Source organism: Engystomops pustulosus, chromosome 6, assembly GCF_040894005.1.
Source record: "Engystomops pustulosus chromosome 6, aEngPut4.maternal, whole genome shotgun sequence".
In the NCBI taxonomy this organism is placed as follows: Eukaryota; Metazoa; Chordata; class Amphibia; order Anura; family Leptodactylidae; genus Engystomops; species Engystomops pustulosus.
In genome coordinates, this window is record NC_092416.1 from 24,051,958 (window position 1) to 24,067,728 (window position 15,771).

At 46.6% G+C, this 15,771-nt stretch overlaps 1 protein-coding gene across 1 annotated transcript in view; it reads right to left on the reverse strand.

The window, feature by feature from the left end:
• Positions 1-1,975: 1,975 nt before the first annotated feature.
• LOC140065595 (IgGFc-binding protein-like) overlaps positions 1,976-15,771 on the reverse strand; it is a 43,753-nt gene continuing 29,957 nt past the window's right edge. The window contains exons 7-10 of the mRNA XM_072113184.1: positions 6,156-7,034; positions 5,683-5,709; positions 3,937-3,980; positions 1,976-2,201 (exon numbers count right to left, since the gene is read on the reverse strand). Of these exons, the coding sequence (XP_071969285.1) occupies positions 3,973-3,980; positions 5,683-5,709; positions 6,156-7,034 (914 nt within the window). The 3' untranslated portion in view covers positions 1,976-2,201; positions 3,937-3,972. The remainder of the gene's footprint in view (positions 2,202-3,936; positions 3,981-5,682; positions 5,710-6,155; positions 7,035-15,771) is intronic.

Sequence of the window (15,771 nt, forward strand, 5' to 3'; positions counted from 1 at the left end):
AAGGGATGCAGGCAGGGCAGGTGCAGGCAGGGGCTGGTGGCCATATGCTCGGGAGGGGGCAGGGCTGCAGGCTATATACTGGGGGGGCAGGGGATGGCAGGCTATGTACTACAGGGGCTTGTAGGCTGTATACTACAGGGGATGGCAGGCTATATACTACAGGGGGCTGTCTGGCTATATGCTACAAGGAGATGGCAGGCAATATACTACAGGGCCTGGCTGGCTATATACTACAGGGGGTTGGCAGGTAATATACTACAGGGGCTGGCTGGATATCTACTAAAGGGGCTGGAAGGCTATATACTACAGGGGCTGGCAGGCTATATACTACAGGGGGTTGGCAGGCTATATACTACAGGGCGCTGGCAGGCTATATACTACAGGGTTTTTTGCATATGAAATATCCGGGAGTTACTGCAGGTCCCACAGTCTTCCTGAGGTAATGATCTCTCAAGTGGTCAGGCAGGGCTGCCCGAATGTGGGGTGGTCGTAACCAAGGGACAACATCCAATTGAAGAAATGTTTACACATGGCAAAAAAATGTAATTAGATGGGAAAACCCCGAATAAAGAAAAGTTTTATCACATCTGTCCAGGACGTGCTGTAGTATTTGCATTGTTGTTTGCCATTTCAAGAGGGCTCCCACATATCTGTTGTACAATTACTATACAGGTATGAATGTGAACCCACCTTTCCACTTACCAAACCCTACATCAACCAGTGATGCCTTTTAAAGCTCAATCCGGTTTGGGTTAAGCAGTTGTTTCTGAACCTTAAAACGGGTCAGTTTGGGTGCTGCTGACCACTAACACCTGCGATTGGTGCGGGCATTGAAATTATGCCAGTGGTTAACACCCATTCTGTGATTCACTGTTGTGTGAAGCCCAAAATGTCAGCTCTGTGCAGAAAAAGCCCAGGAGATGCAGAAACGTCATTGTATAAAGTCTCTGGCTTCCTGTTCACTATAGGACTGGGGACTGGAGTCGCTAAATGATGATGTCACGGCGCCTCATCTGTCCTGCAGTGCACGTCAAAAACCAGGAGGGAAGAGATGATAGTAGTATATATATATATATATATATATATATATATATATATATATATAGTGAGTGAGGGGGCAGTATTTGTGTGGGGGCACAAAATTAGTGTGTGGTAAACATTGGTTTGGAGGTATTATTACTTTTGGGGCATTACTGGTATTGGGACGTAATTCGTGAGGGACAATACTGGTTTGGGGACACAACTAAAGTGGTGGCATTACTGGTGTGGGATTGTTACTCGCATGGAGGATGTTGGAATTACTGCGATAGCAGCATTACTTCCATGGGGGAATTGTTTAGTGTATATATTAGTTATGGGGGCATAATCAGGGGGCATAAAGTGTAGATGCATTATATAGTGTGGGTGTCACATGCAGGGGGTATTATTAGGTGGGAGGTCAAAGTGAGGGAATGAACGGTGTTCTATTTGAAGGAGTCTTAAAGGGGTATCCTCATGTATAGTATTTATGTCCGGCCACATCGAGGGACTGTTATTAGGTAGGTGGCACATTGAGGGGCCTAACGGGGAATATATAAAGCAAGAACAGCTACAATCCAGGGACAAGAAGCTATAACCACAGGATGATTGTCAATATTTGAAGAAAATGATTTAGAAGATGCAGAGATGTGTCTACTCCAACATGAGGGGATGTCAAGATTCTTCAAGTATCAACTTCACCAAAATACGACTCCACCTCTGTGCCCCTGTGCTTGATCTGCACCACCATGGTCATGGACAACACCAGCCAGGGACCGCCAATGAAGTAAGCCCGAGGGAGAGATGCCATAAGTAGTGGGGATACGACTTATTACTGTGACTGCCGGGGCTGAGGCATGGTCTTCCACCACCTTGACATAGACGTAATTGTCCAGCTCCCTGCCTCTGCTGTGACACGTGACACTAGTGGCCACCGCAAAACCACGAATCATTTTTATTCAATCAGTTTTTATTGCAGATTTATAAGAGACGTAAAGATTATTTATTACAATATTTTTGTGAAATCAAATTTTAATTAATCAAAATATGTGCCCCCCCCCTCCCATATTCCTTTCTGTGCTTTTGATTCGAGGTTATGATTGCAGTATTCTGGTCTGTTGCTCAAAGCAGTAAATGTAGTAGTAGCAGAAGTTAAAGCAGTGGTACTGTCATACATGTGGAACCTGAGAAAAAGAGAAAGATCAATAGTTGTTTTTAACATGTGTAATTGTACAACAATATCAGCAAAAAAACGGAGACTGCTACAGCTAATCAAAATATATTTGGGTGCCAGACAATAGATCCAGGCAAAGGCTCTATGTTAAAGGGAACTTGTCATCAGGAAGGTCACATTAACCTGAAGATAGATTTGAATAGCAGCCAGAGGAGAGCTATAGGCAGATAAGTTCTTTATCCGGGGGAAAGGGGAAGGAGGCACATCAGATCTGCTAGTGTAAGAGTTGAGATGTAGCAGTGCTAACAATGTCATTGTGTGTTATATGCATCTCATGGATCTCATCATCTCATCTCTGATCTGCCTCATCTCTCTTTCTATGTGTACAATAGTACAATGTACTAAATAAAAGTGTATATAAACCTTGTAAGCTGATAATTTCACCACATTTTTACCTCCCAGGAGTAGATGGATCATAAAGTGTCTGCTCAGAGAGTCTCCGCCCACACACTGGAATCTTACACTGACCATCACTGAGTGGTAGGAGCTAAAACAGCAATAAAACTGAGTAAAATTGTAAATTAATGGGTTAAAAATGATCTTTATTGTGTAAACATCACTAGGGGATTGAAATTTGAGAATTCTCTTTCATGGGCAAATTCCTTTAAAAAACTCAGAATGACTTAATAGCATATTTCATAATATGATGTAATTTCCTCTGCTGTCGCATTCTTATGTGAACACGAATCTCCTGTAATAGAGCATAAGCCTCACTATTCCGGCAGATACAACTGATGTACCAATGGTTGAGCACTGGTCACCTCAGTGCCCCTTCTCACTGTGCCCAGTGCCAATCCACTGGCACTGTGTTCACTCTGCGCAATTGATGGGAATTCTGGCTCTTCTTAGTGATCTGGCTCATTAGGCTCTGCTCACTAAGAAGAGCTGGCTCTTCTGGCTCCTGAACGGCTCCCTATTAAATATATAATAGGGAGTCGCAGGCCAGTCAGTCACCCCACACCACTACACTTTTAACCCAATTTTATAGAGTTAAAGGGGGCGTGGTGAGCCGTTTAGGGGCGGGGTTTAGAAAGCCATCGGCTCAGGTCATTCACACGAATGAGCAGGCTCTTTGTGCCGGCTCGTTCGTAAACGACGCATCACTACTCTGCCTGCTGTGCCCCAGCTCTGCCTCCTCAGTACCTCAGTACGTATCCAGCTCTGGTGATGTGTGGGTGAGATGCTCTGCAGTGTGTATGTTGAGAGTGGTGGTGATGTGTAAGTGAGGTGCTCTGCGGTGTGTATGCTGGAACTTGTGGTGATGTGTAGGTGAGACGTACTGGAGAGAGTACGTTAAAATGGTGGCGGTGAAGTGTGGGTGAGACACTCTGCAGAGAGTATGTTGGAGTGGTGATGTGTGTATTCTAACAAAATAGCCATGTGGTGTCCGGCAGAAAGACTTGAAGGTGTATTAGGAAACAGTATGGAGGATGTTGTGAGGTTTTTGCGCTGCCTCCGCTTCCCTTTTAGGAAATTTCAGCCCAGGCAGCAGGAGGCTGATGTGCACCAGCACTGGAGAGAGAAGCCAGGAAGTGTCTGCTCTGCACCATGTGACTGAGTAAAAGTGCGGTAAGTAAGCGGTAAAAAGCTATCATTGTCATGTTAGGATCACTAGGGGATTGAGATTTCAAGCCTTTCTTTCATGGGCAAAACCCAATTAAGTAAGGATCAGTCAATATACTCACATTATGTAACATGTCCAGCGCTGCCCAATCCTTCATTCAGCCACCTTAACAAAACCAAAACACAGCAGAGAGTTACCCCGTGGGATGAGTCTTACTTATACTTCCTCAGCCTTACATATTGAGGAGGTTTCCCTGCAACGAATGAATGGCTATGCTCTCTCTAACCTGGCACTAAGCCTAGGAGAGGGTTCAACGTAGAGCCACAAAATGATAAGAGGTATGGAGGGTCTCAGTTATGAGGAAAGATTAAAATTACTAGATTTATTTAGTCTGGAAAAGAGACGACTACGAGGGAACATGATTAATTTATATAAATATATAAAGGGTCCATCCAAAATATATGGTGGTAAGTTGTTTCAGATTAAATCAAATCAAAAGACGAGGGGGCACTGTCTCTGTCTGGAGAAAACAAGGTTTAATCACCGGAGGCGACAGGGCTTTTTTACTATGAGAACAGTCAATCTGTGGAATAGCCGAGCTCAGGCGCTGGTCACAGCAGGGACAGCAGAGAGCTTCAGGAAGGGTCTAGATGCCTTTTTACACCTAAATAACATTGATAGTTATGTTATATAGAATTGTTTCCCCTAAATCCCTTCCTCATCCAATCCCTTCCCTTCCTTGGTTGAAACTTGATGGACAAGTGTCTTTTTTCAACCGTATAAACTATGATACTATGATACTAGTGATTGGTCATGGTGGTCACAGGAGACTCAGCACTTCTGTACTGTCCATAAACAGAGGGTGTGAAGAACACATCATAGTAATAGAGAGCCAGGTGAAGGTGAGTATGATGAATGCTTCCACCTACCCTTGGCCTACAGTACCTCCCAGGGCTTTTACCAAAAAGAAATAGAAGGAATCGAATGTACCTGTCTTAGTCATGTTTGGCCAAGTCGATAATACCATATATATTTGGCCAAGTGCATTGGTGATAAGCAGGATGCAGGTTTTTAGTACCAGATTAAAGCAATGGATCAAGGCCGGTATATACACCATTGTGAGGTCAGGGATGTGGTAATGTTGGATTACATACATTTTCACGTGCCGGCTTCCAATCAGGAAAGGGCTTAGGGCAGTGGTGGCGAACCTATGGCACGGGTGCCAGAGGTGGCACTCTGAGCCTTTTCTGTGGGCACCCAGCACAGAATTTACCAGATTGGACTCAAACCTTCCTCCTCGCTCGGTGCTATTTTAAAGTGACACCTACTTGGCTGCCAGGACTACAGGAGGAGCGAGAAGTTGTGGACAGAGATGGATTATCGTTGGAGCTCCTGCTTTGGGTCCCCTGATTCTTCCTCTTCAGGGGACCCTGGAGGGAAGCTACAATCCATATGTCTCCTGCATTCTATTGTATTGGTGTCCTCAGGGCACAAATATAATTGAAATATGTGATACAGCAGAGACCAATAGGTTACTGCTCAAATTATCATGTTGGCACTTTGCGACATAAAAGTAGGTTTTGGTTTTAGTTTGGGCACTCTGTATCTAAAAGGTTCACCATCACTGGCTTAGGGTAACGGAGATGATCCTTCTCTTTATTTTTGCTGATATTGTTATGGAAATATGGAAAGAATCTGACAATCTCTGCTCGGCTACACTGCACCGGAACCAGTCTGTGCTCTGCCATATCCAGAGGAAAAGCAACTTTTTTCTCATTATGAAGATTCAATTTTGTAGGGAACCTAAACAAGTTGCATAACGAATAGCAAGATTGTCCTCATCATATAGACAGATATATAGACTTACTTGCTGAAGCTTCTCCTGCAACATTTTCTGGGATAAAAATGAAAATTTGAACAAATTAGAATAATTGTTTACTGTTCACCATCACATGGTAGAAAATATTACATTCAGACTGCCCAACTCAACCCAAGGAGAGAAGCAGCCGAGGTAAACCAAGACGAATGATGCATTATACGTGATCCCATTAACCTCCGCACTTTATAGGGCCCTGATTGACCTCACAATGAAGAGAAATTCTTACCAAGTGTTCTCCCCTCAGAACCACTCATGTCCGGGCCTACTGTGCCCTAGGTTAATGTTGCTATCTCTAAATCATACTCCTCCCCCCAAGTCCCCACACAAGCAACACATATTGATTCACAGAGAATATAAGGTCTTGGCTACAATAAACCCGGATTAGTGTAAAACTTCTCACTTAGGATCAGTCTATGTAATGTGAGTGTTGACATTTATAAGTAATCTACATAGTTTCTTACCATATGTTGGCTTTAAGCCGTAACGCAAGACTTGGATGCCATGGTTACTCTGGATGGATAGTGGTGTGAATTGAGTTGGCTTTATTTGACCAAGTTTTCCAGCACCCACTTCCATGGTCACTTGGCCTGTTCCAGACTTATATGTGATGGTGGTGTTTTGAGATGCCATGACATACACAATGTCATTTTCAGATTGGATTGAGTCACCTGGGATAAGGAAGTAGGTTCTCCAACTTGTAATGGGCCAGAGTCCATAGAAATGGCTACAACTTTCAGCGTTGTTCTGAGAAAATGTGAATCCAGCTATAACAGCAATGTCTTGATTGGCAACCACTTTGGTCCCTGAGAGGTTCTCCTGACTCCGGATTTCAAAAGACTCATTTGGCATCAGGTTCAAGGTTATTGTCTCCCCTTTTGAATATTTTCTCCCATTTGAGGTGACTGATCCGGTTACGTAAAGATTAATGTCTGCTTTGCTTTTTAAGGAGATTAATATGATCTGTGTGCTTTGACCCATGGGTCCATTTGGAGGAGCCATGATATAATATTCCATACCCAGATTATCCAATGGGGAGATGAAGGTAAAATCACCACAACCATTTCCGTCAGTTTGAGACATGATTGATATGTTTGTATCAGCCTCAATCATTACTGTATCTGTGGTCTTTGTGCTGCCAGTTGGCTCTGTGTTAGTGGTTATTGGAACCACTGCAGTTTGTCCTTCATCCATCATTATCTCCTTCTTAAAGTAAGGATTGTTCAGAGTAACCGAAGCTGGGGCTTCAGAATTAATGAACACGCATTTATTTGGGATCTTATCAGCGCTGGAACGAGAAAGCCTAAATGCTACAACAAAATTTTTTCCATCGGTTGTTCCTCCTATCAACAATATAAACATAAATAGTATTATACTTTATATACAATATATATTATATCGATGCAGTTGATCCAGCTCCCAGATGATACAATACACTACACCCGGTGCACAAGGAAAAGACCAAAGTTACAAAACAATATCACATTAATCTTCAAAAGTCCAGCACAAAGGTTTTGTATTAGAATCTGTCCTTTATTCTTTAACCCCTTATCACCGACACCAGTTTTCAGCTCAATGACCAGACTCAATGGGGCAGATTTACTTACCCGGTCCTGTCGCGATCCAGCGGCGCGTTCTGTGTGGAGGATTCGGGTCTTCCGGCGATTCACTAAGGTAGTTCCTCCGTCGTCCACCAGGTGTCGCTGCTGCCCTGAAGTTCATCTGAGTTCACAGAACTTCACCAAGCCGGGCCGAGTGAAGGTAAGCATTTGTCCTGCTACACTTTTTTTACAAAAAATGCGGCGGCTTCTCCGAATCCGTCGGGTTTTCGTTCAGCCACGCCCCCCGATTTCCGTCGCGTGCATGCCAGCGCCGATGCGCCACAATCCGATCACGTGCTCCAAAACCCCCTGGGCAATTCAGGGAAAATCAGCGCAAAACGGAAAAATTCGGGTAACCCACCGTAAAAACGCGATCCGGGCCCTCAGTAAATGACCCCCAATTTTTCAAATCTGACATGTATCACGATTATTGGTTAGAACTTTGGAACGCTTTAACATATCCAGGTAATTTTGAGATTGTTTTCCCCTGGACACATTGTACTTCACGATAGTTGTAAAATTTAATTGATAAGTTTTGCCTTTCGTTCTGCAAAAAAATAAAAAATTGGCAAAAGTGTGTAAAATTTCTTAATTTTCAAAGTTTAACATGTTCGGCTTTCCTGGCAGGAAATAATATACTGAATGTCTGTTTTACGTTGGGATGATATTTTGTCCATCCTCTCCTTTTTTTAGGATGTTATGGATGTTAGAACTTTAGGTGCAATTTTTCTCATTTTCATGAAAATCGCCAAAACTCACATTTTGAGGGACAACTCAGCGTCCAAGTGACTTTGAAAGCCCTAAATAATAGTAAAACCCCATAAATGACCCCACTATAGAAACTTCACCCCTCAATATATGTAAAACAACTTCTATTAAGTCTATTAACCCTTTAAGTGTTTCACATGGGTTTAAACAATATTAACCTGCAATTTAGAAACTTTAGATTTTTTGGGGAAAATACATTCATTTAGGCCAAAACTGACAGTTTCATAATGAATAAAATGATGAAATGCTCAACAAAGTTTGATGCCCAATTTCTCCAGATAGTACCGATACCCCATATAAGGTGGTAACTGCTGTATGGGCGCACGGCCGGGCATAGGATGGAAACAGCGCTATTCACAGCAGATTTGTATTGTCACAATGTACAGGCTATAAATTTTTAATTTTTTTTGGTAATGTGAACATATGAGGCTTATTATTTGTAGGGTGAGAAACACAAAATAATTTATTTTGGGGGTCTATAGCTTATTCCTGAGATTTTATTAATTATTTAAAGGGGGACACAAACATAAACATTAGAGATGAGCGAACACTAAAATGCTCGGGTACTCGTTATTCGAGACGAACTTTTCCCGATGCTCGAGTGCTCGTCTCGAATAACGAACCCCATTGAAGTCAATGGGAGACTCGAGCATTTTTCAAGGGGACCAAGGCTCTGCACAGGGAAGCTTGGCCAAACACCTGGGAACCTCAGAAAAGGATGGAAACACCACGGAAATGGACAGGAAACAGCAGGGGCAGCATGCATGGATGCCTCTGAGGCTGCCTAATCGCACCATTATGCCAAAATTATGGGCAACAGCATGGCCATGACAGAGTGACAGAATGAAGCTAGATAGCATCTAAAACATCCAATAATTGACCCTGACACTATAGGGGACGGCATGCAGAGGCAGCGGCAGCAGGCTAGAGAGTGTCATGGCGACATACCCTAAATGGACTCAGGCTTCAAACCAATGGGTGGCAGAGAGGAACCAAAGGAGGTGAGCAAGAAGCGCTCAAATAATATCGGTACATGATAAAAGTTTGCCAGTATATTTTGTGGATTACACAGCAGGGTGGCGACAAAGTTAACATGGAAGCCATGAAAACAACCCAAAATTCTGCCTGACACAGCTCGTTTGATAAGGGGACCATGTATGGAGGCAGTGAACTAGTAGTAGATTAAAGGTGCTGCAGTTAAAACTATGTTAGTTGGATCTTGGCATGGAGCTGGCGCTCCGCTGCCAGGCGAGCTTTCGCCAATCCAAGCCCCTGTCTATAGGCTACTCCCCAAACAGCACTTCTAAGAACCTTTTGTATAAGATCAAGTGTAGTAGCGTTCTTATAAGTTTAGGATATGGCGGGTGAGGGGAATGTAAACAGATGCGCAAGAAGCGCTGAAATAATATCCCTAAATGGTAAAAGTTTGCAAGTATATTTTGTGGATTACACAGCAGGGTGGCGACAAAGTTAACAACTTTGATGTGGAATGCCCTGTAATAGCTCTTGGGCGGTGTGCCTTTTATCACCTAGGCTCAGCAGTTTCAGCACCGCCTGCTGTCGCTTAGCGACGGCACTGCTGCTGTGCCTAGAGCTACCGACTGATGGCGCCATGCCCACGGATGGTAATTCGGAGGAGGAGGAGGTGGAGGAGGGGTGGGAGGAGGTATAGTAGGCCTTTGAGACCTGGACCGAGGTAGGCCCCGCAATTCTCTGCGTCGGCAGTATATGACCAGCCCCAGGGTCAGACTCGGTCCCAGCCTGCACCAAGTTAAGTGTAGTAGCGTTCTTATAAGTTTGGGATATGGCGGGTGAGGGGAATGTAAACAGATGCGCAAGAAGCGCATGATGCGCATGGAGCTGGCGTTCCGCTGCCAGGCGAGCTTTCGCCAATCCAAGCCCCTGTCTCTAGGCTACTCCCCAAACAGCACTTCTAAGAACCTTTTGTATAAGATCAAGTGTAGTAGCGTTCTTATAAGTTTAGGATATGCCGGGTGAGGGGAATGTAAACAGATGCGCAAGAAGCGCTGAAATAATATCCCTAAATGGTAAAAGTTTGCCAGTATATTTTGTGGATAACACAGCAGGGTGGCGACAAAGTTAACAACTTTGATGTGGAATCCATGAAAACAACCCAAATTTCTGCCTGACACACCTCGTTTGATAAAGGGACGATGTATGGAGGCAGCTATATGGACGACTTTTGGAGGTAGCAATGGAGACAACGTGTGGAGGCTGCTATGGAGACAATTTAATTTGGATAGTGCCTGTATGTGGCAGTCCCAAACATTTTTCAAACCAGAGGAGCAGGTAGGTGGCCCTCCAGTAAAATGGGATAGATTGAGTGCCTGTATGTGGCAGTCCCAAAAATTGTTCAAACCAGAGGAGCAGGTAGGTGGCCCTGCAGTAAAATGGAATAGATTGAGTGCCTGTATGTGGCAGTCCCAAAAATGTTTCAAACCAGAGGAGCAGGTAGGTGGCCCTCCAGTAAAATGGAATAGATTGAGTGCCTGTATGTGGCAGTCCCAAAAATTGTTCAAACCAGAGGAGCAGGTAGGTGGCCCTGCAGTAAAATGGAATAGATTGAGTGCCTGTATGTGGCAGTCCCAAAAATGTTTCAAACCAGAGGAGCAGGTAGGTGGCCCTCCAGTAAAATGGAATAGATTGAGTGCCTGTATGTGGCAGTCCCAAAAATTGTTCAAACCAGAGGAGCAGGTAGGTGGCCCTGCAGTAAAATGGAATAGATTGAGTGCCTGTATGTGGCAGTCCCAAAAATGTTTCAAACCAGAGGAGCAGGTAGGTGGCCCTCCAGTAAAATGGAATAGATTGAGTGCCTGTATGTGGCAGTCCCAAAAATTGTTCAAACCAGAGGAGCAGGTAGGTGGCCCTGCAGTAAAATGGAATAGATTGAGTGCCTGTATGTGGCAGTCCCAAAAATGTTTCAAACCAGAGGAGCAGGTAGGTGGCCCTCCAGTAAAATGGAATAGATTGAGTGCCTGTATGTGGCAGTCCCAAAAATTTTTTAAAACAGAGGACCGGGTAGGTGGCCCTCCAGTAAAATGGAATAGATTGAGTGCCTGTATGTGGCAGTCCCAAAAATTGTTCAAACCAGAGGAGCAGGTAGGTGGCCCTGCAGTAAAATGGAATAGATTGAGTGCCTGTATGTGGCAGTCCCAAAAATGTTTCAAACCAGAGGAGCAGGTAGGTGGCCCTCCAGTAAAATGGAATAGATTGAGTGCCTGTATGTGGCAGTCCCAAAAATTGTTCAAACCAGAGGAGCAGGTAGGTGGCCCTGCAGTAAAATGGAATAGATTGAGTGCCTGTATGTGGCAGTCCCAAAAATGTTTCAAACCAGAGGAGCAGGTAGGTGGCCCTCCAGTAAAATGGAATAGATTGAGTGCCTGTATGTGGCAGTCCCAAAAATTGTTCAAACCAGAGGAGCAGGTAGGTGGCCCTGCAGTAAAATGGAATAGATTGAGTGCCTGTATGTGGCAGTCCCAAAAATGTTTCAAACCAGAGGAGCAGGTAGGTGGCCCTCCAGTAAAATGGAATAGATTGAGTGCCTGTATGTGGCAGTCCCAAAAATTGTTCAAACCAGAGGAGCAGGTAGGTGGCCCTGCAGTAAAATGGAATAGATTGAGTGCCTGTATGTGGCAGTCCCAAAAATGTTTCAAACCAGAGGAGCAGGTAGGTGGCCCTCCAGTAAAATGGAATAGATTGAGTGCCTGTATGTGGCAGTCCCAAAAATTTTTTAAAACAGAGGACCGGGTAGGTGGCCCTCCAGAAAAATGGAATAGATTGAGTGCCTGTATGTGGCACTCACAAAAATTGTTTCAAACAGAGGACCGGGTAGGTGGCCCTCCAGAAAAATTAAATGCATGAAGTACTATAGCAAGAGCCAGTGGGCCCTGTCAAAAAATAGCCATTTTCCTCTGCTTTACTGTACAAAGAGGAGGAGAAGGAGGAAAATGAGGAGGAGGAGGAGGAGTGGATCAATTATTCAGGTTGAGCTTCCTTCACCTGGTGGAGATTGGAAATTCTGAGAAATCCAGCCTTTATTCATTTTAATAAGCGTCAGCCTGTCAGCGCTGTCAGTCGACAGGCGTGTACGCTTATCGGTGATGATGCCACCAGCTGCACTGAAAACCCGCTCGGACAAGACGCTAGCGGCAGGGCAGGCAAGAACCTCCAAGGCGTACAGCGCCAGTTCGTGCCACATGTCCAGCTTTGAAACCCAGTAGTTGTAGGGAGCTGTGTGATCATTTAGGACGATGGTATGGTCAGCTACGTACTCCCTCACCATCTTTCTGTAAAGATCAGCCCTACTCTGCCGAGACTGGGGACAGGTGACAGTGTCTTGCTGGGGTGACATAAAGCTGGCAAAAGCCTTGTAAAGCGTACCCTTGCCAGTGCTGGACAAGCTGCCTGCTCGCCTACTCTCCCTCGCTACTTGTCCCGCAGAACTACGCACTCTGCCGCTAGCGCTGTCAGAAGGGAAATACTGTTTCAGCTTGTGCACCAGGGCCTGCTGGTATTCATGCATTCTCACACTCCTTTCCTCTCCAGGGATGAGAGTGGGAAGATTTTGCTTGTACCGTGGGTCCAGGAGAGTGAACACCCAGTAATCGGTGCTGGAATAAATTCTTTGAACGCGAGGGTCACGGGATAGGCAGCCTAGCATGAAATCTGCCATATGCGCCAGAGTACCAACGCGTAAGAATTCACTCCCCTCACTGGCCTGACTGTCCATTTCCTCCTCCTCCAACTCCTCCAACTCCTCTTCTTCTGCCCATACACGCTGAACAGTGAAGGACTCAACAATGGTCCCCTCTTGTGTCTCGCCAACATTCTCCTCCTCTTCCTCCTCATCCTCCTCCACCTCCACCTCCTCCGATATGCGCTGAGAAACAGACCTCAGGGTGCTTTGGCTATCAACAAGGGAATATTCTTCCCCCGTCTCTTGTGACGAGCGCAAAGCTTCCGACTTCATGCTGACCAGAGAGTTTTTCAACAGGCCAAGCAGCGGGATGGTGAGGCTGATGATGGCGGCATCGCCACTGACCATCTGTGTTGACTCCTCAAAGTTACTCAGCACCTGACAGATATCAGACATCCACGTCCACTCCTCATTGTAGACTTGAGGAAGCTGACTGACCTGACTACCAGTTCTGGTGGAAGTTGACATCTGGCAGTCTACAATCGCTCTGCGCTGCTGGTAAACTCTGGATAACATGGTCAGTGTTGAATTCCACCTCGTGGGCACGTCGCACAACAGTCGGTGAGCGGGCAGTTGGAGGCGGCGCTGCGCTGCCCTGAGAGTGGCAGCATCTGGGCTGGACTTCCTGAAATGCGCACAGATGCGGCGCACCTTCGTGAGCAAATCAGACAGATTGGGGTATGTCTTGAGGAAACGCTGCACTATCAGATTTAACACATGGGCCAGGCATGGCACATGTGTCAGTCTGCCGAGTTGCAGAGCCGCCACCAGGTTACGGCCGTTGTCACACACAACCATTCCCGGCTTGAGGTTCAGCGGTGCCAGCCACAGATCAGTCTGCGCCGTGATGCCCTGTAATAGCTCTTGGGCGGTGTGCCTTTTGTCGCCTAGGCTCAGCAGTTTGAGCACCGCCTGCTGTCGCTTAGCGACGGCACTGCTGCTGTGCCTAGAGCTACCGACTGATGGCGCCGTGCCCACGGATGGTAGTTCGGAGGAGGAGGTGGAGGAGGGGTGGGAGGAGGAGGAGGCATAGTAGGCCTGAAACACCTGGACCGAGGTAGGCCCCGCAATCCTCGGCGTCGGCAGTATATGAGCAGCCCCAGGGTCAGACTCGGTCCCAGCCTCCACCAAGTTAACCCAATGTGCCGTCAGCGATATATAGTGGCCCTGCCCGGCAGCACTCGTCCACGTGTCCGTGGTCAGGTGGACCTTGTCAGAAACGGCGTTGGTCAGGGCACGGATGATGTTGTCTGACACGTGCTGGTGCAGGGCTGGGACGGCACATCGGGAAAAGTAGTGGCGGCTGGGGACCGAATACCGAGGGGCGGCCGCCGCCATGAGGTTGCGAAAGGCCTCGGTCTCTACTAGCCTATAGGGCAGCATCTCCAGGCTAAGCAATCTGGAGATGTGCACATTAAGGGCTTGGGCGTGCGGGTGGGTTGCACTATATTTGCGTTTCCGCTCCAGCGTCTGGGGTATGGAGAGCTGAACGCTGGTGGATGCTGTGGAGGATCGTGGAGGCGACGATGGGGTTTTTGTGCCAGGGTCCTGGGCAGGGGGCTGACTAGCAGCTGACACAGGGGAAGGAGCAGTGGTGTGCACGGCCGGAGGTGAACGGGCTTGTTGCCACTGAGTGGGGTGCTTAGCATTCATATGCCTGCGCATACTGGTGGTAGTTAAGCTAGTAGTGGTGGAACCCCTGCTGAGCCTGGTTTGGCAAATGTTGCACACCACAGTCCGTCGGTCATCCGGTGTTTCCTTAAAGAACCTCCACACTTCTGAAGATCTAGCCCTCGCCGCAAGAGCCCTCACCACGGGAGCTTCACTAGTTGACAGTGGCGCTGATGCACCAGCTCTGGCCCTGCCTCTCCGTCTGGCCCCACCACTGCCTCTTCCAACCTGTTCAGGTCGAGGACTCTCCTCCGTCTCAGAAGCACTGTGTTCACCCGGCCTCTCAACCCAGCTTGGGTCTGTCACCTCATCATCCTCCGATCCCTCAGTCTGCTCCCCCCTCGGACTTCCTGCCCTGACAACAACTTCCCCACTGTCTGACAACCGTGTCTCCTCATCGTCGGACACCTCTTTACACACTTCCACTACGTCAAGAAGGTCATCATCACCCACAGACTGTGACTGGTGGAAAACCTGGGCATCGGAAAATTGCTCAGCAGCAACCGGACAAGTGGTTTGTGACTGTGGGAAGGGTCCAGAAAACAGTTCCTCAGAGTATGCCGGTTCAAATGCCAAATTTTCCTGGGAGGGGGCAGACTGGGGGGGAGGAGGCTGAGGTGCAGGAGCTGGAGGAGTGGGGATTTCGGTGACATGGGTGGACTGCGTGGAAGACTGACTGGTGGTGGACAAATTGCTCGAAGCATTGTCAGCAATCCACGACATCACCTGTTCGCACTGTTCTGGCCTCAACAGTGCTCTACCACGAGTCCCAGTAACTTCAGACATGAACCTAGGGAGTGTAGCTCTGCGGCGTTCCCCTGCTCCCTCATCAGCAGGTGGTGTCTCACCCCGCCCAGGACCACGGCCTCTGACCCCTGCAGTAGTTGGACGCCCACGTCCCCGCCCTCGTCCTCTACCCCTAGCCCTCGGGTTAAACATTTTTAAAATGAGAGTTATAACTTTTTTTTTTTTTTACTTCTTTTTGTTTTTTTTTGTGTTTTTTTGTGTTTTTTTTTTTTTTTTGTGTTTTTTGTTTTTTTTTGAGTTTTTAAAACCAAACAATCCTATCCTATTGCTATGGCTATTTTCTAGCCAAGTATCAAAGGAAGCACACTACTATGCCAGATGAGATGACACTGAGTTAGTGCCTAATAGAAATCCAACCCCTACTGAATTTTGCCACTTCGGCCTTTGCTATGGATATGTGCGCCACTAAGCGCAGAACACAGCGGTCGCAAGTCTCACTACAAATTGCTCAGAATTGGCAAGTACATGCACTGCAGAAACTACAGCCACCAGCAGATCAACCAGAAATCAAATATA